This window comes from Pagrus pagrus (assembly GCF_965226575.1).
Source record: "Pagrus pagrus genome assembly, chromosome: 17".
Taxonomy (NCBI): domain Eukaryota; kingdom Metazoa; phylum Chordata; class Actinopteri; order Spariformes; family Sparidae; genus Pagrus; species Pagrus pagrus.
In genome coordinates, this window is record NC_140201.1 from 9940665 (window position 1) to 9965994 (window position 25330).

Sequence of the window (25330 nt, forward strand, 5' to 3'; positions counted from 1 at the left end):
CTGAACATAAAAATCCTCTGTTGCTTGTCTCATTTTTTTCCCTGTGACTGTCTGTAGACTTTCCACCAAACTGACTACCACTGTTTGTCCAGTTTCTTCTCATCACAGCTCATTATTTCTCCTGGTCCCTTCAGTCACGATGTCCCTGTTACAGATGACAAGGGAAGGAGGGAGGCTCTCAAACATCGGGTCAGACTTCCACCTCAGCTTCTCATGCTGGGCCTCTAATAGCCCATTTGATTACACAGTTAGACACACATTTGGTGCATCCACTGAGATGTTCTGTCCTCAAACCGAAGAAGGAACGAAAGGTGAAATATATAAGTTGGAGAATTTCTTCTTGGAGGATGCCGGCTAGTTTGGGAGTTGTATTTGGATGAATAAACAGGGTTCTTTTTAAGTTCTGGTTGTTTTTTTAACAAGATATTACACGTGATTTTGTTCTTTGGCCTGAAAACTTGTTGTGAAAGAGAAGTGAAGTGAAATAAATGTGAAAAATAATAGGTTTTCCCATTCAAATCTGCTCACTGACAGATCCTGGAAGATGCATGAAATATCCACTCAACTTACAGCGAGGGTGATAAAAATAGGTGAATAACCTACAAACATTAGTACAAACGTGTGGGATCATATGTTGTGACAGGTGGCTCCACGTATGCGTGACATGTGTGATGCACAGGAAGTCGTGTTTGTAGTGACACATTACTCTGAGTGTGAGTGTGAAGTCATACCGATGCTCTTCTTTGTTCTTGTGATGTCAGCGTCATAAGCCTGTGTGTTGTGTATCAACAACTCTGATATGGCTGCAGCTGTCCTCATAACTGTCGAAATGTTATTAAGCGCCGGTCACTGGAGGGATTAGAGGGTTCGCTCTCTGCACACTCATCCATGATGTGAGGATGGAGGACATATTTTTCTACAGCAGTATGATATTAAGTAAAAGGGAAGAGTTTGACCAACTGTCCATAACCCGTAGATATTGAATTTGAAATCATAGAAAACAGAGAAAAACTGAATCTAATCAATTATTGAAATGTTATTTTTTTTGATCAATTGTATAATCATACTATACAAAGTCTATATAGAGTGAAGTCCCAGTTTATTTACTTGTACAAAGAAATCATAAATTGTTTTAAAAGAGCTTAAGTTAAAGGATAAGTTCACCCAAAAATGAAAATTCAGTCATTATCTGGTCCCCCATCCACGCTGTGAAGCTCCATAAATGTTTTGTGGACTAAAAAAACTTCATCCCATTTTCCATCAGCATGGGGGTGAGTAGATAATGACTGAATTTTTCTTTTTGGGTGAACATGTCCTTTAATTAAGTCTCCAGTTGATGCCTTACACAGCTTACAAACAATTTCCCCCAAAAAAAGATTTGAAGGGCTTTTCTTGGTACAAAACATGTGCGACATCTACTGAGAGTTGAGTTCAGGAGTCAGGACACATCTGTGGCAGCAGTTGCAGTGACCTCAAATTTGGTTTATCCAGACTGCTTTGACTGAGACGTCTCCATCCTCCAGGTCACCTTGACCTCTTTGCTAGTGAGGCCAAGGTGGCCCTTGCCTTGCACGAATTCACAATCGACAAAGCATTGTTTTAAATGTGTCTGGCAAACGAATCAAAGGAGGAAATTACTTTTTAATGTTGCTCTGTTGAAGTGCATAGCAATTTCCTCGAGAAGATCTAAATAATCCCACGGCACCACACCAGGGCACAGCATGACTCCTCACTGTTTTCTTGATGGGACACAACTGAGGAAATGATCATCAGTTCTTCTGCTTTACACCTCCTGACTCATGTTGTTTGGGCAGCTCTTTGTTTAATTCCCTCTCTACTCACTCTCCCTTCTCATGCTCGGCTGCAGGAGGGAGTGGAGCCAGCAGCAGCAGCAGCAGCATTACAGCAACAGGCAGACGCCCACGGCAGGTTATCCCTTTCACACTTTTCGAGAACAACCCAGAGCCGCCCACAGCCCAGGAGAGAGGAGGAAGCAAGGGGGGGTGACGCCTGTTCCTGTGTGCATGTGTGTGTTTGTGTATGTGAGTGTGTGACTTGTGAGAGAAAGAGGGAGGCAGACAGTCACATAGTGGGAAGGGGAGGGAGTGTTTCCTCTCCTGCAGCACTGCACAGTCTGCACCTCACCTCCACTTTTAATTGGCTGCCACCGGAACAAGTGATGCCTTCTGCACAAAACACCCCACGTGACCGCTTAATAAAAGTTGGGTGACCTTTTAATTAACCTTTTGAGATAACCCCCTTCACTGATTTGACCCAGTGTGTCTTTCAAACGCATTAAATTGACTTCATGATGTATGTGTTGATGGCAAAAACGTGTCTGCGCCTTGAACCCCAGCGGTGTTAACATCACTCCAAGGCTGTTCATCTTCACTGATTTCCATTGTCGATTCCGCTGATCCTCTTTCCGGTACCTTTGGCTCTGCGTTCATATCTGCGTAGTTTGCTGAGCATAATCGTTTGTCTCTGTCTCCCTGCTCGGATCCCTCCCCTCTCTTCAGAGTCCTCCCTCCTCCCTCCTCCGTGTGCGTTGACACAGTCACACTCTCACACATCGCACGCACACACAAACTGCACAGACACACACACACATACACACTCTCTCTCCCCCGCACACTCCCTCCCCGTCTTGCTTTGCTGTCTCATTCACTTCAGTACGCCATCCACGCACTGACTCCAACTTGGAGCAGGGGGGGGCGGGGTTGGATATATACCTCCAAGAACAGGCCACAAGCTACACTGAGACTGGACCCACTTGCAGTGCAAAGACCGACAAGCAAGAAGACTCCGAAGCCGGGAGTAGAAGTACCAACATTTAATCCTGGAGCTGAGAGAGAGCAGACAAAGCAGCGTGTTTTTTCCTTTTCTGATTCCTCGGACTGTCTCTGCTGGAGCTCCCACAACAAACCTTGATTCGTCCCTCCGCTATACGCCAGTTTCTCTGGACATAGCAGCTAAACTAAGTTGGTAGTAAACTCTTTGGAGTTTGGTTAGAGTCGCAATATTTTTTCTTTGCTTGTGCGAGTGGACTGCACTGAAACTTGGGAAAGACCCGTCGAGACCGGGTGTCGGGCTTTGGACCTGGCGCATCCTTTCAGCGGCTTCAAACACTGCGAAAGTTTTTGGCCGGAAGACGTCGACGTCGAGTCAGAGACTCTGAAGAAGACGAAGAAGCTCCGACACACCTGGACGAGCTGCGAGGAAACGACTTCGAGGTGCGTAAAGAGCTTTTTTCGTACTTTTAAGTGAAGGTGTGATGAGTGAGTGTCGGGTTTGTCTCGTGTGTCTGAGTCCTGCAGTGTGTCTCTGCAGACCAGCCTGTCTGGTCTGTCTCTGTCCGTGGTGCTGAAACTCTCTGTAACTCTCTCTGCCGGCGTCTCCTCTCCAGGACTGTTCACGCAAAGTTTGCATGTATTTCAGCCTCTGTTAGAAACACTTCTCGCTTCTGTTTCCTCACAGATTTGCTGGTGTAGTACGGTAGTACTGCCGAGTGGCAGCGGAAAGTTAGATCGTGGCAACAGGTTGCTTCATAGATCTTTCTGTTGGGCTTGTATCGCCTCAAGAAGAAGTTATGATATTGTGTCCTGCGTGATGCAGATCCATGAAGTTTAACATCATCTGCATCGGCTTTTGCAACAGCTGCAAGGATTTGACAACCCTTGAATCCAGACTGATTGTTTCACCTTTGTTCAAGCATCACATAATTCATCTCAGACAAGAAACAGCTTCGTAATGAAATCCTGCATCCACACACACACACACACACACACTCAAAACTCAGTCCCAGGATGCAGGCAGTTGCTGTCAGCACTCTGCAGACATTTGTCTAGTTTTGCTGCTCTCTGTTTTTGCTGTCACATGGATTTGCAACAAAGCAAACCAACCGGTCCACTTGTCCTTTCTTGCACACGTGTGCACTAGTAGCCGCACCTGGCACGGCATAAGAAAAAGGTGCCAGCAATTTAAAGGATGAAGGATGAGCTGTAATGGCTGCAGAAATGGCTTTTTGTAAGTTTGCTTCAGCTTCTGAAGAAAAGAGTGAGGTCAGGAAGCTGTGGTCGACCGGCTGTCTTTCTTTATAGGTTGCATTCACACATAGATGCACACACACAGGGCAAACATGTAGAGGGAACGGGGAAAGAGTCACATCTTGATTCAGAGAAGCTTGATTGTCACAGTTTCAGTCTGGCTGAAAGAGTTTGTCTTCACATATCTTATGACAGCTTTCTTCTTTAGGCAGTCATGCACATTATTTAAACATCCGCAGCCACGTCTCATCAAACTCGTGCACGTTTCTTATTGCTTTAATCGAGTCTTGTTTCTCCTGCTTATACATCTGAGTCAGTGACGAGACAGGCTATTACAAAACTGTGCACTCCAGCATGAAGAGAGACAGAGAGCGCGTGCCTGGTGGTATTTTGCAGCTCTTTACTGTTTTTCGCTCAGATCCTGCAAAAAAACAAGCCCCGTCTCCATAACAACAAGATAGCCCCGCTGTTTTGCAAAAAATGTTGTTGACGACAGCGAGAGAGAGGAACAGAAAGGTCAGGGAGGGGGGGGTGGGGGAGTGGAGAAAGAGTTCTCCTACGACAGCTGGACCTCTTTCTTTTCACTGTGTGCCTCATCAGATGCCCATTCATGGAGCTTCCGGTTGTCGGGAGGCGGGGGGGGTACACCCACCTTTACAAGGCTGAGGTCTTTGCTGTGTTGCTCACAGAGAGAGGCAGGGCTGGAGGGAGGCAGAGATATGAAAAGAGATGTGAGGAATGTAATTATGAGTTCTCCGCCTGAAAAGTGCAGGTGCTTCTCAAAGTGAGTGTCGCTACAGGCGTCAATTTTGCTGCATTGTTTCTGCACTGCCCCTTCTTTATGATTAACCCCAGTTACATATAGACATTTACTGCTAAGCATGCTTCCTTCTGACAGAAAATCCTATGCATTCACGTTAGAAGTGGATGATTTCCCTCATCTTTTCTACCAACAAAAGCCAGTGACAAGGGACGCGAGTGGGAAAACATCAGAAGGCAGAAGAATAACCCTAAATGTGTGTGAAAGATGTTGCTGAGCAACAGTGTTTCCTCCTGTCATCTGTGCTGCAAGGACCGGCTCCAATTATGTCAGCCGGTCCAGTTGTGTGCAGAGACCTTGATATCGACTCTGCACCCTCTCTCCAGGCAGGGTTAATGTTTCAGCAGAGTCTCTACAGGTGAAGACTGCACAAAGTTACTCATCTTGTGAACAACTGAAGTAGAAATTACCTCATTTGAATGCATGTAGCTCCTCTGCAGAGTAGCATAAAGAACATAATTAATGATGCATCTTCTTAAACATGCATGTATTTGCATTAATATGCAAGATTGAGTGTCATTTTTTTACTCTAGCTGCATCATTCGGTTCATTTTATGCTCTGGCATGTAATGGAGGAAAGATTGCTGAACCTTTCTTTGCCACAGCATGGTATGTAATCACACTTATCCATGGACACAGACTCACCATTTCTCAGTTTGCCGCTCAAAAGGAGGAGGGCTTTTCACAAATAACGGATCTAATAAGCGTCTGTGGTTGCCAGTGGCAATGGTTCGATGGACGTCAGACTGACGCACATGATTCGCGGTTCATTTCAGTGTGTGGGAGGAAAGAGCAAGCGCTTGGAGATACCAGCCTGCTGTGAAGGACTGTAATTGCAGTGCGAGAGCAATTATGTCCTGAAGAACTGGGCATTTTAGATCAGTGAATCTGCCCCAAAACACTATGATACTGATCAGAGGCGAGTCCCTGATGCATAAATATCAGTTCGACAATGGGTTCCATTAAAATGCATCTCATGAATATAGTGAAAAAATGCATTTCATCAGGGAGAGAGCTCTTATCCTGCATACTGATAACTGATGTTTTGTTCTGATTATTTAGATGTTGGAGCATACTGACAGATTTTATCCTCTTTTTCATTCCCTGTTTCTGTGCAGGTCCCTCGCTGATACAGACACGATAAAGTGTCTGATGCACTAAAACCTGCAAATCCAACAATTCTTCAGAGAGGTGTCATCGAGAAGTCAAAAGATCTGACCGGAAGTGCAGTAACTTGCAACAAAGAAGTCAAAGAAACAACCTGATCAAACCAGCAATCACAGAAACAAGAACAAGACCATCCTCTATCTAAGCCAGCCCAATGGCGTGGTCAGCTCTCACCGGCCCCTGTGTGGCCCTCGTACTGCTCTTCTTCGGTTTGACCTCCTGTACCCCCTCCGGCCCGGCCTCCGCCACCTGTGCCACCCTGGAACAGAGTCGCTTCTTTGGAGTGTTCACCTCTACGACCACCCTGCCCTCCACACCATGCTCCTGGACCCTGCAGAACCCTGATCCTCGCCGCTACACCGTCTACATGAAGATCACCAAGCCTACCGACTCCTGCGTGCCCCGCCAGATCAGGACCTTCCAGTTCGACTCCTTCATCGAGACCTCTCGCACCTATCTGGGCATGGAGAGCTTCGACGAGGTGGTCAGGCTGTGCGACGCATCAACCACTGTCACCTACCTGGAGTCCAGCAAGCAGTTCCTGCAGATCCGCAAGGTGGCACCGAGAAACGGCCTGGAGATCATGGAGGAGCAGGACGTCAGTGAGTTCAAGGCTGAGTTCTTGGTCGTGGGGAAGAGGAACCCGAGTATGCCCGCCTGCCAGATGCTGTGCCAGTGGCTGGAGAAGTGCCTGTCCAGTAGCACCCATGATTATCCCTGTGGCATCATGAACACACCCTGCCAGTGCTGGGAGGCCCCAAAAAGGAAGCCAGGAAGCTGCTACAGGGGTGGTGTCTACGTCGAGAAATGCCTTACCGTTCCCAGAGACAACGGACGCGATGCTGAGATTATCAGTAAGTTTGTATTGTGACAGAAAGTCCGAAAAAACTGGTATCTCAAGTCATGTAAACATCCTGCCTGAAAACACAATGTTCACAATGTTTGTTGCGTTGTTTTGTAATATCGACCAGGCTAGACTGTTCATGGGGGTCAAGTTCTCCAGGACACCAACAGCTCTTCAGCCGTTGCAATCACTGAGTGTTTGTGTCTTAGGAGCTGCTGAGGGTAATGATCCATGTCTGTAGAGCAGGCGGAGGATGTGCACTCCACCGCCGCAAAGTAATGAAAAGTAAATCAAAGGTGTTAAAGAAATTTGCCGGTGCTCCCAGAAGCGCGCACACACACATCACCACATCTCGCTCTCGTCTCAGGCAGGCATGTCCGCTTTAATGCCTGGGAACGGGTCTGGGTTTTGGGAGGGAGAAAGAGGGCATGCTTGTTATGTGCGGCTGGGAGCGCGATAGAAAATAAGCACAAAGACCTCGCAGTCAGCTGCCGGCGGAAATCGAAGCGCAGTGCTTGTGGTCGTCATGGCAACACGCCTGTCGGCCTCAAACGCACAGTTTTCACACCGAGTGGTTTAAGTGAACCATCGGCATTTAAAATGGCACATCCATCAGCATGAGCGCAAGGTTCTGCTAACAAAGACTCGTCCTTGCTCATTCTTTGCACATAAAACAAATATTACTCACATCCGATTCTTATATATGAAGTGTGTGCAGGAAGAACTGTAGCTGTAAAGCATGAGGCTGCACTGACTCATGCTTTTGTACAGTTCTTTCGCATTTAGTTTCAACTAAAGTGTTAAAACTTCTAGCTGCAACTTCAGTTTCCAACCTTGCTCTAAACCTCTCCTCTACTTATCTCCTCCTGCAGAGGGCTGGGCTGGATGGGGCCGCTGGTCAGTATGCAGCCAGGAGTGCGGTGGCGGAGTCCAGGTGCGTAGCCGAGGCTGCCAGCCCGAGGATAGAGTGTGCGAGGGAACAGTTGAAGAGGGCCGCGCCTGCAACCCTCAGGCCTGCATTGGTAAGCCCACTTATCATTTAGTCATTTAGCTGGGAGCACTCAGCTGCAGGTGGCTCTGATTCAATGCAATAACTGTGCAATTTTCAAATGTTCTCAGGCAAAGAGCGCAACAGGAGCCAGGGTCTGCGAGCCATCGTCGGTTTGAAGAGAGACAATGCTGATAATACTAACCAAGGAGTTGCTGCAACCCAAACAGGTGAGATAGGAAGGTCTGAAAACATCTGCATCCAATCACAGAAGTTTAAGTCGGTCTGGCTTAACTTTTCCAGGTGTTGAGTTCCTGGTGTACTGACCCTCTTTCTAATGTTTCTGCACAGTAGATGTTAAATCAGATGAGTGGTCCTCCTGGAGCTCCTGTTCAGTCACCTGTGGAGAGGGCTGGCAGAGCCGTACCCGCGTGTGCGCCACTACCTCCTTCACCACCCAATGCACCGGCCCCCTGCGTGAGAACCGGCCCTGCAACAACACCGTTGTCTGCCCTGGTGAGTGCCTGGCTCCCCCTCTCTGATGTGAGCGTGACATGTGGCAGAAAGGAAAAGAGAGTGTGATCTAGAAAATGTGTGGAGGAGGAGGCATTTTGAAGTGCAGACAGGAGGTAAAAGCTATTATCCCTTAATGATTTCCCTTTGTACCACAGCAGCCACAATAGGGAAAGTAGATAAAGGGTGGAAGTTAGAGAGGTATTTTGTAGCTTTCACTCCCTGAGATTTGTGGAAAAGAGGTTGCAATTCAATATCAAGTAAATCTCCCTTAAAGCACTAATTCAGTGCTGTGCCTGGGGGGATGTGTGGAGGACTGTCCCACCTAGTGGAGAGTCTGTGCACAATTTTTCAGTTTCTCCTTCTATGTTCCCCATGTGTAGTGGATGGAGCTTGGGATGAGTGGACCCCCTGGAGCTTGTGCTCATCCACTTGCGGTCGGGGTTATCGTGACCGTACCCGCAACTGCAAGCTGCCCAAGAACGGAGGAGAGCCTTGCCGCGGGCCCATAAAACAAACCAAGTTCTGCAACATCGCTGTCTGCCCAGGTGAGAAATTATTATTTATTCCTAAATTACCAAAAAAAATCAAGCACTTATTTGTTCCTTTACTTCCCCCTCCAACTAACTGATTCATACACAAGAAGCTAATTAAACCACGTATCGCCATCAGCACCATCACAAACAGCAACTGCAGCGGCAGGTTGTCATTACATCTGACGCATCCACAGAATAAAAGCCTGTGTAGGGATTAGTCAGTGGCTGTATAATAACTGCCGGTGACTCAGACTGTACTCATGGTCACTCAATATATCAGAAGTTCTTCCCTACTCTGCCACCTACTCATGTGCAGGAAGGTTTTCGCTCATTTTGAAGTCACAGATACAGTTTGTACAGTTAGTGTTTGTTCTCTTTTCCCACACCAGGTTCGGTGGTTAGCATTAAAGCACAGAGATTTCTTGTGCTCCCTTGTTGCAATTGCATGTTGCCATCAGCAGATGTCTCGACGAGCCTCAGCTGAATTCGCTGTTAATGTCTGAAACAGAAGCAGTTAGGCAGAGTCATTATCGAGAGATGATTGCACATTTCATTTGAGATTAAAAGACTCACAAAATTGAGTCATCAACAGCCCACTTAGCATGATAGATTTTTCTTATTTTGGCCAATCAGACTTTTATTTAGCACTTCTTCACTATTCTATTTTACAATCTTACAAGGCAGCATTTAATTGCAAAAATTATGGATTTTGTTTCTTTTTTTAAGTTTTTAATCATTTCGAGGCTGAAGTGTTTTCCTGAGGCCCACAATTTTTCCTTCTCATTTATGTCTCTATTATTAAAAATGCCCTTTTACGGGCTTTTAGAATAGCATTGCATCTCATTTGGACAAAACAGATGAGTCTCTTGGTCCACATAATTGACCTTTTCTGTTACAAAATTTTTGCCTTCATCCATTCGGCTGCTAAATGCAGAGAACTGAGCCAGAAATGTGTGCAATGAAATAGTGTTCTGTTTTATTTATTATAATATGTCTAAGTATGTATGATTTATGTTGTATGAATGTTTTTTATGACGGTGACATCTACTGTAGAAACTGAATTGCCCTTTGGGGATAAATAAAGTATTCTTCTTCTTCTTCTTCTTCTTCTTGAGTACAAGGTCAAGTATAAACACGAGGCAGAAACAGTCATGCTTGAAGGAAAGATAACCAACTCTTTCATGTGTGCCCTGTTTCTTGAGGATGTCTTGTGCTTGCACTCCCTGTAACTCTCTCCTGATATCTGCTCCTCTGCCTCCCTCCAGTGGACGGATCCTGGAACGAGTGGTCTGGCTGGAGCACATGCTCTGCCTCTTGCTCCAACGGCACCATGCAGAGAACACGGGAGTGCAACGGTCCATCCTACGGGGGCTCTGAGTGCCACGGCGGCTGGCAAGAGACAGTCAACTGCTTCCTGAAAGATTGTCCCGGTAAAAAAAAAAAAAACATATACCCATTAAATTATCATATTTACTAACTTAATCAAAGATAAGTCCAGAGTTCATGGTGTGAAATATTCTGTGTCTTTAGTTGATGGACGTTGGCATGCATGGAGCTATTGGGGCAGCTGCAGCAAGACTTGCGGTGGAGGCATCCAGCAGAGGCAGAGAGTGTGTGAAGGGCCTTTCTTTGGTGGAGAACCTTGCCCCGGTGATAAGGGAGAGCAGAAGCGTTGCAATGAGAAGAGATGCCCTGGTTAGTGACTCTTAAATGGACAAAGGTTGCGACACAACAATTCAATTTAATAAGGAGGGAGAATACTTATAAGTCTACTCCAACTTCACAGAGCCCCATGAGATCTGCCCTGAGGAGAACGCTGGAGATGTTGTGTGGAAGAAAACCCCCGCTGGAGACATGGCTGCCATCGCCTGCCCCGCTGATGCCTCAGGTACAGTGACAGTGAGGACAGAGACGTGCTTTGCTTTCCTTCGACATTAACCCTTATCATGCTAACGACAAGTCTCTCATTAACAGGTCTGATTCTGCGCCGGTGCACCTTGGACGCTGTAGGCCTCGCATCCTGGGAGAGCCCCACTCACATCAAGTGTGTCTCAGAGAACTACGAGAACATTCAGAAGCTGGTGAGCCCTGAACCCTTAATTAAAACCCTCATCTGTCGTGTCCTCATATGGCTAATTTCCCTGTGGTGGAGTCAAACCAGTGAATGTCAAAGATTGAGATTAACCTCTCGACTCTTCTTCTGTAGTCGAGGGACTACGTTTCCAAAGCGCAGATGGGGCAGAGCGTGGATGGGGTCGCTGAGGTGATTTCACGGCTGAGATTCTCCTCTGATGAAGGGGCCAAGTACAGCGGCGATCTCTTGGCCGTCATGGAGATCCTGAAGAACACCACCGAACTGTACAAGGGAACCAGCAACCAGAAATTGAGCAACGCTGACACAGAGGTAAGAAAATACACGTGTTGTACATATTCAAAAATAAAAGCACTCTCTGACCAAGAATAGAGCTGGATTTTGTATCTTCTTACACCTCTGCTTCCATTTAATGATTCGCAGAACTACGTCCAGACCATTAGCAACTTACTAAAGGAGGAACATCGTGACAAATGGGAAGAGGCACAGCTGGTACGTGATAAGAGGGGGTGTGTGTGTGTGTTTGTGTGAAAATAAGTCCTTTATGCTAACGTTTTTGTGATGCAATGAGTGTGTACAGGACAGATTCAGGGAGAGCTCTCAGGGTGTGTATGAGAGATTAGTGTGAAAAATGTGAAAATTAGCTCTGATTAGCACTCCCAAGTGGCCTTTTTAGTCACACAAACGATATAAGAGTGTGTCACCAAGAGCTAAATTGACTCAAAAACATTAAATCGCATGTCTAGAGGTCGACTATTCATCTGGCTCTACCTCATTTTATTAGATTTGTATACAAGTATCAGAACTTTGACAAGTTTGACCACTTGTTGATGCACTTTTTCCCCACATTTTCTTGACAAATGAAATGAGTTCCGGCTCCAGCGAGTAAAGAGAGAGAGAGAGACAAGCAAGCGTAGAAAAGTTAGCCAAGCAGAAAGCCCCCCCACTAACAGAGACTGAACAACATATCTGAAAGCTCGATTGTGAATTACCAAGGCCACTGCGACAAGAGAAAGCGAACACGTCAAGGTGACAGCGAGAGAGAGAAAGAGGAGAATCACTCTACGCCCACTTTGCAATCTGTGAGCCTCCATGCCATCCTACATACCGATAGCAGTTGTAAGAGGACACAGACAGCACATCACATACAAGCACACACCTTGCGCCCACATCACTGCAGTTCTGCGTCAGAGACACGCAAGTAGTCAGGCAGCCCTCCCTTCCACCGAGCAGGAGGAGAAAAAAAAAAAAGAAAAAAAAAAAACTCAGAGTATGAATCAACAGCCTGCCCATTTATGGCCTTAAGGAAGTTCTGAGGTTGCATAGCAGCAAGAAGTGTAATTTTTTCCCTCTCCTCTGGTGAGCGCTCTGAAAGAATGAGCACAAGCCGGACTGACATGTGAATAGGAAATCTAGATATGGGCACGTAGCCGCAGCCTAAGTGCTCAGTTATACTCATTGTGTTGCATTGATTGCATGTCCTTTTCCATCACGTTCCCTCCGTCTGACTCTTCCTCCTTTTTCTCTTCTTCTTCTCTTGTCTTTAATCCAGATGGGTGCTAACATTAAAGAGTTCCTCCGCCTTGTTGAGGACTTTGTGAACATGCTCGGTATGAAAATGAGCGGCTTCCAGGACATTTACGAAGTCACCGAGAATTTAGGTGAGCCCTCATTTCCCACGCCAGCTGCTCTCTTCTCACGTCTAGTCGGGATGATTTGTCCTTTCTCCGGCACGGAGAGTGCATCAATCTTAATCTGAGTCCATATAAGTGGCAGCAGAATGCATCACTCATCACTCTGACAGACTGTCCTGCTTTGCCATAATACACGTGCAGCCTCCAAGTATATTTGGCACAGCACATGTATGATCAATTTGTCACAGACTGTAAGAATAACTGTAAATTTCACACACTGAATCACTCTCGCTGTGACTTGTGTGACCGTTTGGGCTTAGCGAGAGTGACATTCTCACAGGACATAGTGGATATGACAAGTCCGGTCACACACACACACAACACCAAAATGTCCTTGGCATCTGTGTAGAAGTTCACCAAAAAACTCTCTCTCCCTCTCAGTGCTGAGCATCCACAAGCGCCCAACGACTACAAGCTCCAACTTCACCTTCCCCGTGAAGGGCTGGAGGGGGATGCTGGACTGGGTCAGGAACTCTGAGGAGAAGATCTCAGTGTCCCGGGATGCTCTGTCCATTGAGCAGGCTGGTAAGATTAAAATAAACATCATGTTCCTGATCAAACAATGTGCAGTCTTGTGAATGTGAGTCTAAGCAGGCGTTTTGTTCTTTCCAGACGGAAACGATGCCATTGTGACTGGAATCGTCCTCTACAAAAACCTTGCATCTATTCTGTCCTTCCAGAGGTAATACAATTTCTCTGCCTGGCCTCCCATGAAATGTATAATTCCGACACAAGATGGCGCCCCTCGTTAAAAGATCCACCGCTCTCATTTTCTCTCACATGTTTTTATTGACCGTGTAATTTTCTGTTTCTCCGCAGTAACACCACCCTCATCAACTCCAAGGTGGTGACAGTGATCGTCAAGCCCACCCCAAATTTCCTCTCCGCCCCCGTAGAGATCGAGTTCCCCCACCTCCACAACGTAAGTCCCTATCTAATGGAGCCTTGCGAAAAATATCAACCCCCCTCCGGTTGTTTGCTCACCGCAGTACACAGAGCCTGACATTTTGGTAACATTTGCAGTGACACTGTGACTTTTACTTCGACTTCTGTCGGTTGAAACCCGGCAAAGATCACAGCCGAACCGAGCGGTCAGTTGACGATGATGAGAAATCAGTAATTAGTCTCTGCAGCTGATAAGATGCTGTTTTTAGTTTTGTGTGTGTTTTACGGAGGAGGTTGGAGAGAAATGTGGGCAGGTGGTTTGACAGCAAGCTGTTGCATCTCACACGTTTATCCCCGGCCTACGTGTTTCCTTTTTTTCTGTAGAGATTCCTCACAGTCACTGATCCATCTGCCTCTCTTTTGCAGGACACCCTCAATGAGACATGCCTCTCGTGGGACGAGAGTGAAACGTAAGTGTTGACCACAGTTGTTTTTTTTCTCTAATGTGCGTCTAACCATCACTGGCATCTACTCTCCATCCTTCGTCAGCTGATCTTGTTGTTGTTTATCTCCTCGCTCGGTCCTTTCAGTCATGCATCTGTCACTGAACACTCAAAGCCCTCCGGACCTACACTCACCAGCAACAGAGCAATAATGTCTCCTAGCCTGCAGCAGCAGGCCTCACTCAGCTGTCTGACATAGTTACTGAACTGAGAATTAAGAAATGACAACCCCAGTGATCCTCGGTGGTTCGAGCTGAGTGACACTTCACTTCGATCTAACAGTCGAGTGCTTCACTTTAAATTAAGCACATCCTGAGGAGGGGAGAGACACACCGGCAGAACTTCAAACCTCATTACATAGTGGATGAAGTCATTGTATGTCTGAAGACAATGGCAACTCTCCCTCTCAGTCATGTTCATATGTCAGTGCCGAGGTTAATGGCTGAGGCGCATGGGAGTTTTTAAAGATGCTTAGATGCATTTGAGTGACTTATGAAAGCAGCTCCTGGTGGCCTGGCTTGGATCAATCAGCCCCGGGCCCACTCTGCCCTCCCGAAGAATACACAGGTGGACCATTTGCATTTAGATAGATTCGTACACTTGTGGAGGACAGATAAGCAATGAAAACGCACCTGCATCCATGCGCCGTAACAGCCGGAGTGGATGCATAAGCAAAAGCACAAAATGAATCGAGGGAGAAAATGTAATTAACTGTTGTGCTTTCGAAAGGGAGGCTGATGTGCCTCGAGTCAAATTAGATTCATTTCTGACAGCGGATATGATTAATGGGAGGATACAGACGGTGGAAACGGCAGATGAGGATGCTCTGGCTGATGTTTGGGGTCAGAGAGAGCCACATGTGTCTGATCACAGGAAGTGATCCATTAGGATACAGATATGAAAGCTCTGCAGCTTTTTGTGAGAAAAAAACATTCAAGGGCCACACATGCTTTATCCGTCTTACTTTGCATCACATTCAACCCATCTGCATGAAGCCAATGTTGACTTTGCCCGCGACACTGTGTGTGTGTACCAGGCTGGACCTGCTGGCTATGATGCTCCTCTGTATCCACCAGTCAGTCACACAGAGCCTGAGGGTGCTGCTCATTGCCTCAACCTCCTCCTCTGTGTTCTCTGGCTTCTGCTGCTGATGCTGCTCACACACAAAGATCTCGTAGAGTCAGTGGAGTGCATCTCATTTGAAAGATGGCCTCAATGAAGCACTCATTATTGATTTTACTCCCTGTAATGTAATTTATCCATTTTTTTTGTCCGATCAGGCTTGGCACAAGGGTGAAAAGATTTCGAACGTATACTTCACTAGTTTGTTTTAGGCTGCATGAATATAGACGGATAATCAGTTGGAGTGTTTGGAGGAATAATTTGGATTGTTTTCACACTCCACTCCTTCTTTTGTCAAAAGAGGGAACACACTGTCCTTTGTCTCTAGTGCACATTTGGCAAGTGCTGCCAATAATCTCATGTCTGCTGAGGAAAGAAACTATACAGATTATGCAAATAATGACATTTATGAAGGCATATCATCATTAATCATGGCACTGATGGCTTTTAATCACTTCGATTTAAAAGCCATCTTTCTTTATATGCACTTTAGGTTAAATGAAATAATATGTATTAACTCACACTGGATCCCAGACTAATGTTTGAGTATTTAAATGTTATGTAAAATGTAAAAACAATGCGCATTTTCCTCTTCAAACGCACTCCTGATTGGCTTATCATAAGCTGAACTCCTAAAATAAATGTTTTTCATGTGGGGAAAATGTCATTAAGAGACATTCACAGGAGAGATTCGTCTGATCTCTCCTCTCCTAACCCGTTCCCTCTCCTTCCTTGTGCAGTTCCTCTCTGCTCGGATCTTGGTCTGCTCGGAGCTGCAGAGCGGTCCCCGTTCATTCATTCAGAACCAAATGCGTGTGTGACAGCCTCTCCACCTTCGCCATTTTAGCGCACGTCAACTCCGACACGGTAAGTCTTCAGTCTCCTCACAATGTGTCCTCATGTTTGCATTTTCTTGTATAGTCGTGCATTCATTTTTTTGGTGCGGTCTGTGCGTGAAGCGAATGCGGTGCAGTGTGAAGGGATGATACTTGTTGTTTTTCGAGCGGTTTTCTTTGCAGTAGCGCTGCCCACCAGCAGCTCTTTGTCTCCGTGCAGGTGATCGGACGATTACAGCTTAGATTTTTATTATTTTTTCTTTTTCTTCTTAATTGAGGAGGAAATAAGCGAGCAACATGTTGATGTGCAGGAATTACATCGAGGTTTTTAGAGTGAAAACATTATCGATGCGTATTGGCGCGTCGAGCTTGTCAACGCGCAACCAGCTGCATAATTGACTGAATAAACATTATGGCAGTGAATGGGAAATCGTTTATGCAATTAAAAGACATTGATCCCGCGTTATATATATTATAATACATCACTCTGAATGACTTTTTTTTTTTTAATGATTGTGTAACCTGGCTTTGCGTTTTTAATTTTCCTATCACGCACGATTTTGGCAAAGTAAACGGACTTGGGTGCGTTGCTTATCCAAATGTGCCATTGTGCATCGCTGTATTTTAATGCGCAAAGACAATGTGTAATTTCCCCTCTGTGGACCGTATTGCCTCTAAAGCTGTTCGCCCTCCAGTTGCCGTGGCAACGGCTTCTGCAGCGCAAACTCGGCCTGTGTGATTTTTGATAACTGGGATGCTGAAGAGAAAAAACACACACAGCACAGCACAGCAGCCCCCCCTCCTCTTCCTCCTCCTCCTCCTCCTCTTCCTCTTCTCTCCTGTGAAGAGCCCCCCCCCCCCCCCCCCCCCCCCAGGACAGAGGAAATGGCCTGTCCATCTCTGCTGCTGCTGCACACAAAGAACAATCAACAGATGTCTGCTCTGAGTGTGTTTTAAAGGTGCATTTGTTGATTTCCCTCGTTCATTTAGCTGCAGAACAGCTCATGAAACTGGACTGCAGTGTTTTTCCTGCTTAATTTCACCCTCAACCTGTTGTTTACATCCTAGATTTGATTTGTCTGAGCAGCAGCGCCTCCCACATTTGTTATAGCCCGCACATACCCCCTCCGACAGTAAAAAAAAAAAAAAAAAAAAGGTAGCTGCGGCAGTCATTCCGTCTGCCAATATCTCTGAATTCTCGATTACATCCACCCTCATCCTCCACCTCCTCCTCCTCCTCCTCCTCCTCTTTTCCTCTTCGGCCACAGCAGCGAGAGTCTGTAAATGCCAGAGAGGCAGACCAATGAGAGACAGACGTCTGGTCATGCATTGATGGTTCCTCCTCTCCCCCCCACCCCCCCACCCTCGCCTCTCCATCTCCATCCATCCTTTGATGTGTGCCGTGGACATTTTCAATAACGTCTTCCTGCGAGAGCCGTGTGAGGAACACCAGCGAGAGGCAGAGAGAGAGAGAGAGGAGAGAGGAGAGAGGAGATGTGAAAAACAGCCAGATGCTGCAGTGTGTTAGCTCCATTCGATGTGGTCTGATTTCAGGGGGCCTGCAGCATCATGTGTGTTGGAGGCATGATGGTCCAGTGGGAGCACAGCACATAGTCAGGACAGCAGATGCCCTTGACCACTGGGGAAATTAATTCAACAAGAAAACAGCCGAAAAACTGTTTTAGTTAACGTTTTTTTTTTTCTGCACATTCACCTTTCAAAGTAAGAACATGCATTCGGTCAAGGACAGGCAGAAGACGCGCCTCGTATTTAGGTCAAACTGGCTGTCTGGATTTCACTCAGAGGCCCACGGTGCAAGCATCAACCCAGATATAGAGATTGGGAAGAGAGGGAGCAGAACATACTGTATCGCCCTTGTTATTTTCTCTTTCCCCAGACTCGGTCAAGACTGAAGCAAAAAAGACAGCTCACCGCTCTGCTATCTGCCATCTGTTTTGGGGCACTTCAGATGTAGCCGGATAGATTTTGAAACAAATTTGCCACACTAAATTAGTCTTTGGCTGCCGTAAGCCGGACTTCAACAGCTGTGCTTTGATATCATTAAAAAAAAACAACCTATGTGTGGCACATTTTGAGAAGGAGAGGAACAATCCCTCAAGGCTTCAGGATTGTACTTTAAATTCAGAGGCACTATCAACAATGGTATTAGAAGCTTCACATACGCTTGCGATGTAAGAATTTATGGCCATCGTAAATCAAATGAAGGCCAAAGTGGTGTCCATTCCTTTCTCCTCTGTCTGAGCTAATTTGATACCTGCAGATTTATTATATTTCCGGACGTTTTCTCACTCACCTTTGGGAGCCAGTTAGCCCTTTTTCGCCTTTTTTTCTCCTTCAACACATTATCAAAAATATAATCGCACCATTTGTCAATGAGAGCTCCTTCATCCTCTCCAGCTCACATGCTTTGTGGCGATGGCAACCTGATCAGAGGTGTTAGATTAACTCGAAAACCTCAGAGTAGGTGTGAGACAGACACAGATTACAGACGGTGTGTTAGCCAGCCGGCGGGGGCTCTGTGAAGCCTCAAGGAGCGGAGATTTGTGTGTGCAGCAGTGACCCGTCGGCACTCCGGGTGAACGAGCAGCGGGGAAGACGATCCTTCGTCTGTTCCCTCCACCAGAGGTTCGGTGCCAGGGCTGTTTGAAACATGGGACGGTCACCGCCGCCGGCAGCGGCAGGCGCTAAGCTGCTGTCAGAGATCAGAAGGGCAGGTGGTGGCAGATTAATGCACAGGTGATAATGGTCCACCTGTTCGCTCCTGCGGGGACGGGTGAGGAGCTGCTGGTTGGCACAAAAACAGCGAGAAAATGCTAAAACACAGAGAAGGAGAGGGTGTCTGTTAGTGATTAGAAGGTTGCTGTAGCAGCTCAAACCCCCCTGAACTGCCCCTGGGAATTGAACCCCCCCACCCCACCCCTCCTCCTCGCTTAGTTGAGAGAGATATATGTGCAGTATCCTCCTCGCCTCATTTGCTGACTCCGAAGCTCAATGGAGAAACGCAGTGACCCTGACCATTTGTTTAGTTTGCCGCTCCATCTTTCTGACATGTTCACCTTGGGGTCACCTTGCCTCAGCCGTGGCCTGATTGTGCCATTCAACTGTTCGCCTACAGGGAGCCGTCTGCTATTCCAGATAGCGCACACCCAGCGGCTTCGCTAGTGCGTGCATACGTGTGTTTGTGCTGGTTTCCCCTCTGAATCAATGTGTATGTGTGTGAGTGTGTGTTTGTAATCAGGCATGTTTGGTCTTGTCTCCCCTCTGCAGGACATGGACAAGACACTGCTCCCGTCCGTGACTCTCATCGTTGGCTGTGGGGTCTCCTCTCTCACCCTGCTGCTCCTCATCATCATCTACGTCTCCGTGTGGAAGTGAGTAACCCCACCAGCAACATTATACGCTCTGGTTTCTCTCTCCTCTTCCTGCTCATCCCTTTAACTCAACCGTTTCTCCTCTCAAAACTCCAGGTACATCCGCTCCGAGCGCTCCGTTATCCTCATCAACTTCTGCCTCTCCATCATATGCTCCAATGCCCTCATTCTGGTCGGACAAACTCAGGCTCGCAACAAGGTAAAGCACTCCCCCAGCCAATCCCGACCTCTCTCTCAAACCTCTCTGAAACTCACTGCTTTGGGGATTTTGGAAGCAGCAGTGCCACTGACACAGATTTCTCATCTTTCTCCTTCCTTCTGGGCTCCCACAGGTGGTGTGCACTCTCGTAGCTGCTCTCCTGCACTTCTTCTTCCTCTCCTCTTTCTGCTGGGTGCTGACAGAAGCTTGGCAGTCCTACATGGCTGTCACTGGTCGTCTGCGCAACCGCATCATCCGCAAGCGCTTCTTATGCCTGGGCTGGGGTAAGAGCAACTTGTCTTTATGCTCATCTTTCCTGTTTTTTCACCTCTGTTGGGTCACTTTTCTCCAAAGCTTTTTCTTTCCAAACTCTAACTTTTGCATGTTTCCTATCTTTCAGGCCTTCCTGCACTGGTTGTGGCTGTGGCTGTGGGTTTCACAAAAGCGAAGGGATATGGCACTGTCACCTAGTAAGTTTAGTCGCAGGCCTAACCCTTTTCTTTTCTATGCTTTTACTCTGGAAAAGCTCTTCATTTTAGCTCAAACATTAATATTCGTCCTCCTTCTCTTTTCTAGCTGCTGGCTGTCTCTTGAGGGCGGACTCCTCTACTCCTTTGTTGGCCCTGCTGCAGCTGTTGTTTTGGTACGTATTCTGACTTTGACGTCCCAATCCATCTCAATACATAGTCTGTTTGTAAAGGAATTAACCACTTTTTTTTTTCTTTTCAAACAGGTGAATATGGTCATTGGTATTCTGGTCTTCAACAAGCTGGTATCCAAGGACGGCATCACCGATGTGAAGCTGAAGGAGAGAGCCGGGTAGGTCTTATTGATCTTCTCCGTACACCAGAGTATTGCGCTTATCACCCTCATCAGTGCCGTTACAGGTATATTGATGATGTGCTTTGATATCAAGCCACACAATCAAACAACAGGAGTAGAGAAACAGACTTCCAACTGCAGCCTGCTTGAGCATGTTGAGTCTAATCTTCGTTTTTTTGTCCCCCTGCAGGGCGTCGCTGTGGAGCTCTTGCGTGGTTCTGCCCCTCCTGGCCCTCACCTGGATGTCCGCCGTCCTGGCCATCACCGACCGCCGCTCAGCCCTCTTCCAGATCCTCTTCGCCGTCTTCGACTCTCTGGAGGGTTTCATCATCGTTATGGTGCACTGCATCCTGCGTAGAGAGGTAAGGCAAAGAAATTCAGGTGAAAAGGGAAATGTGAGGCAACTAGTTTTTTTTAATTTTTACATGTTACATCAGCGGTGGTTTAAATACAATTTCCTAAATATTTTCCCCTCGACCAATTAGGTTCAGGAAGCTGTAAAGTGCAGAGTGGTCGACCGCAAGGACGACGGCAACGGAGACTCTGGCAGTTCCCACCACAATGGCCACTCCCAGCATATGGTAAATTTCTTGGCTTATTGCCTTTTTAATGTCTTGAGTGCCTCTTGCATTTTAGCCCAAAACGAATATGTGCATATATTAAGCACTGATAGAACGTTTTTTATTCTTTTATCAGCAGTCTGATAATGAAAAGGATGGAGATTCAGGCAGACAAGGTGAGCCCCTTTCACATCAACTTTTTTCTCCTCTTCTTAACCAGTTTTCCATTTGCATTTCAATTTCCACGAGCCTCGCACTTAAAACATCCGACCATGCATAAAAAGATATTCATTGAACCAAATGTTCAGATGTGGCCTGGTTCTGTCTTGTTTTTTAACCCTCTCCTGCCATTTTTCTTTAAAGGAATGAAGAGCTCGTCCGAAGAGAAGATGCCTCCTCCTCAGCTTCCTCTTCCCATGGGCTCCAACTTCCACACCCTGCCATCCAACCCCAGCAAGAGCCACATGCAGGCAGTTCCCGAGTACTCCAGCCACACCCTCACCCTGAAGAGAGAGAAGAGCCGCCTGGCCGGAGGAGTCGACCCATCCTGCGGGAAACCCGTGTACGTCTGCGAAGGGGAGCTCTTCCAGCAGCTAGACGCCGATCTCGCCCGTGCTCACGCCGAGGGAAGCATGTCCGACGGCAGTGGTTACGTCCTCATGCCCAACACCACCTCCACCCTGAGGACCAAGCCCAAAGATGACCTGACGAAATACAACATCAGCGTGGAGCAGCTCCCCCAGGCCAGGCTGATGCACCTCAGCGGGCCCTTCGCCGAGCCCCAGGCTGCCTTTGGAATGAAGTCGCTCCCCCCAGACCAGGTCAGCGTGTCGTATTCGGAGAGAGACTCGCCCATCCAGAACATCCACAACATGTCGAGTGAGTCTCACATCACCCACAGCAGCCTGGAGAACACCTTCGAATCCATGAACTCCATGATGTCCAAGAGTGAGACCATCTCTACGCTGTCTATGAGCTCCTTGGAGGTAAGCGAAGAAGTAGAAGTAGTGTGCCCCCTTGCAGAATAGTTGTGCATTCTTGTGCGAATTAATACGTATCTGAAACTAAACCTCAGTCTATCTTTTTCTTTGCAGAGACAGAAATCCCGCTATGCTGAGTTGGACTTTGAGGTGAATATTGTTTGGATGCCTCCTTCTGAAAACAATATAAATGAAATGCATTGGATATTAAATGTATCATTGTAAGCATAAGTTTTGAAAGAAAATATTGTTTTCTTCTCTAGAAAATCATGCACACAAAGAAACGCCACCAGAACATGTTCCAGGACCTCAACAGGAAGCTCCATCACGCTGAGAAAGACAGAGAGTCGCCTGCCTCCGACAGCAAGGTAACACATAATGATATTACGCTCATCATCCATTTCCATAGACATTAATGTTCAGGAAATGCAGAACAAAACAGATAAATGGTAAAACTGGAAGCAGACCAGAGGCGGTTCTGATGTTAACAGATGTCAATATGACCCTTTAAAACAACCAGTGATTGTGTATTGAACTATGGTTGAGGTCATTTGAATAAGGATGTATTCTCTTCCTTCCCTCTTACAGTCTGTGAGATGGAGTGTGTCTTCAGGAGGAAGTGACAAAACGAACCACAGTGTGAGTGTTTATATACAACCTCACAGTCTCAAATTTTACTGCCTATAGATGAGACACACCATCAGATAGTACACTTCACGCCTCACGGAGGAGTAATGTCCCCAAATGACAATATGACTTTCATTATTAGAAAATCACCTCTGATGTAACGAAACCCATTTCATTTTGATTAAATCAGGAATTGCTCAGTGCTGATGATTGACACCAGTTCTAAAGTGGCTCCTCTTTGTAACCTCAACAGGACAAACAGCAGGGTACCATGGAGAGGCCATGGGAGGGAGTCCGGGGGATCCCACAGTCACCTCCCGCATGGGTCCGTAAAGACCTGGAGCCCCTAGCTGCCTCACCTCTGGAGCTGCACTCTGTGGAGTGGGAGAAGGCCGGCACCACCATTCCTCTGGTGGGACAGGACATCATCGACCTGCAGACAGAGGTCTGAGGGGGAGGAGGGGGGCTCGCGAAGCCACCTGATTTCACCTTGTTCGCCTTTTTTGGTTTGGGAATGGTATCCTGTATGGATAGAGTAGAAGAAACCAAGAAAGTAAGAAAGTTGGTCCCAGAATCGATGTCTTCAAACCCTCAGCCAGAGCAAGAAGGAAGGGAGAGAAGGAGATGTAGAGGTGGTGGTGATGGGATGTTTTAATGTAGCTTCTCTGTGTGGACTTTAAAAGCATCTCGTGTCAGAGTGCTCTGAAGGTCAAGGGGTTAGTGCAGCGAGCGGTGGTTTCCATGGACCAGGACTGGCTGTGGTTCCATTAATGCTTCATTGGGAGTTTCTTGAACCCTTCAAGCCTGGGTTCAGAAGATGTGGTCAACATGTCTGTGCTTCTTTTTTTCCTTCACTTAACTTTGGAGAAAAATAAAATGATATAAAGACGGTGCGTCCTCCCTGCTTCTTGGGAGGAACAACCGGAACTCTTGGCTGCTCCTCTTCCAGCCAAAGTTACCTTCCAAACTAGGACAAGGCGAGAGAGCAGAAGGGACCAGTTTCATGCTTGGAGTCCAACACTTTGACAGATGGGCGCACACAATTTGTTTTTGTGCCGTGGGTTATTTTACTTTTTTCTGTATTTGTTTGCGCTGCTTCTCACTTGGAACTGCTTCAAAAAGCCTAAAATGAGACTCTGTGCTGAGAACTTAGGCTTGATCATGCTGACAGTGCTTCTTACTCTTATTATCGCCATGGTTATTATTATTATTATTATTATTACAATGATTATTGTCAGTGTTATCGTCATTATTGAGTTAATAGCCGATATTTTAATTTTCCGTCCCTCTAATGAGTGTCAGGCACAAGTTTTATTGCTTTTAAACTGTGAACTAGAACAATAGGCTCCAGAAAATGATTCAATGCATCAGTAATGTGTTGTGGGCCCATACGGACTGCATCGGGACAAACACACTGAGTGGTGATGGAGGTGCAGGTTAGCTACATTGTTTCCTGGTTTCTCCAGCATTCTGCTTCGATACCAAAACACCAGCACCAGGACGAACACAGACTCTCACACAGGAAGAGCAGTGCACTCTGGGAAAACGTTGGATGGTTAGCGAGGAGGTGGAGGAATTTTTCTTTTTTCCACCCCCCTCTCTCTCAGCTGGCACAAGATGCAGGCTCTTCCATGTCGTACATGTGGATCCGAGGGGTCGGAGAGACCTTTCATCATCGCCCTTTTGTTTCTCAGCCTTGCAGGACTCTTGGAGCAAGCAGAGGCTCCTGGCGGCTTCCAGTTCAGCGCCAGGTCCTCGAGACTTCAACACATTTGTGTTTTTCAGCCATCAGTGTGAAATAGTGCAATATGATGGGTGCTTGATGCTCAAGCAAGACTGATAATATGATTTAGGCAGAATTTTTTCTTACCAATGTTTCAAAACTTTTATACCATCTTCCTCATATAGATGCTTTATGAGAATATTGTATGACAAATCTGTATTAGTAATTCAAGGAATTTATTCACTAGAGATCTGTTAGCACATGACTCCATATTTGGAGCTCTCTGTGACAGGTAGATAATTGTACTTCTATAAAGCAAACATTATATAGAATGAATGATAGCCTATGAATATCTAAAACTGTGCTTCAGGATATTTGTTTTTACTCTCCGCTGTATAGCGGTGGGTGAATGAACCTCATGTCTTCTGTAACGGTGTGTTTTTGATAACCTTGTCAGTAACTCAGTAGTATGTACTACCAGCCAATTCCCCTGTCCCTTCCAATTCCTCTGTCCCGCCCTCAGCCCGATTCATACCTCGAGTTACATGTACTGAACACCCATTTGTATTTTCTTGTCTCGACTTTGTTTTTTATGTTCTGTTTTACCTCCTGTAAATGTACAGTTTTCACAGCACAAAATGAATGTGACTTATTTCTAATAAAAACACATCTATATTACATGAAGGAATGTGTCCTCAGTTAAAATCTCGTGTCCTCTGAAGTCTTGCAATCATCTAATTCAGAATAGCTGAACGAGCAAAAATACCCCGCGGAGTCGTACTGGCATGAAGTCTGACAGCAATTTAAAACAAATCTGCACCTAAAAATAAAAGTTCAGATGTAAAAAAAAAAAAACACAGTAGTGAAAATACTGCAATAGAACAAGGAGACGTGGATTTTTGAACTTGTGCATTAAAGCCTCTGGCACACACTTCGCTCTCCAAATATAGATGTGATTTGCAGGTACAAAAACACCTCTTA

General features: G+C 46.4%; 1 protein-coding gene across 2 annotated transcripts; it reads left to right on the forward strand.

The window, feature by feature from the left end:
• The first annotated feature begins 2714 nt into the window (after positions 1-2714).
• LOC311272942 (adhesion G protein-coupled receptor B1-like) lies at positions 2715-25033 on the forward strand. Of its 2 annotated transcripts, none has more exons than XM_084379722.1 (32): positions 2715-3233; positions 5985-6887; positions 7750-7899; positions 7997-8095; positions 8217-8381; positions 8762-8926; positions 10180-10344; positions 10445-10609; positions 10701-10802; positions 10889-10995; positions 11121-11318; positions 11430-11498; positions 12559-12667; positions 13082-13225; positions 13313-13382; positions 13520-13622; positions 14012-14055; positions 15951-16077; positions 19335-19438; positions 19535-19637; positions 19771-19921; positions 20038-20107; positions 20214-20280; positions 20371-20456; positions 20650-20821; positions 20945-21040; positions 21156-21195; positions 21383-22005; positions 22114-22149; positions 22263-22367; positions 22588-22638; positions 22880-25033. In XM_084379722.1, the coding sequence occupies exons 2-32, from the start codon at positions 6188-6190 to the stop codon at positions 23075-23077; spliced, it is 4584 nt and encodes a 1527-aa protein (XP_084235848.1). In that variant the 5' UTR covers positions 2715-3233; positions 5985-6187; the 3' UTR covers positions 23078-25033. The 2 variants fall into 2 exon arrangements, with proteins under 2 accessions (XP_084235848.1, XP_084235849.1); XM_084379723.1 differs by having other exon boundaries at positions 8220-8381.
• The last annotated feature ends 297 nt before the right edge of the window (positions 25034-25330 follow it).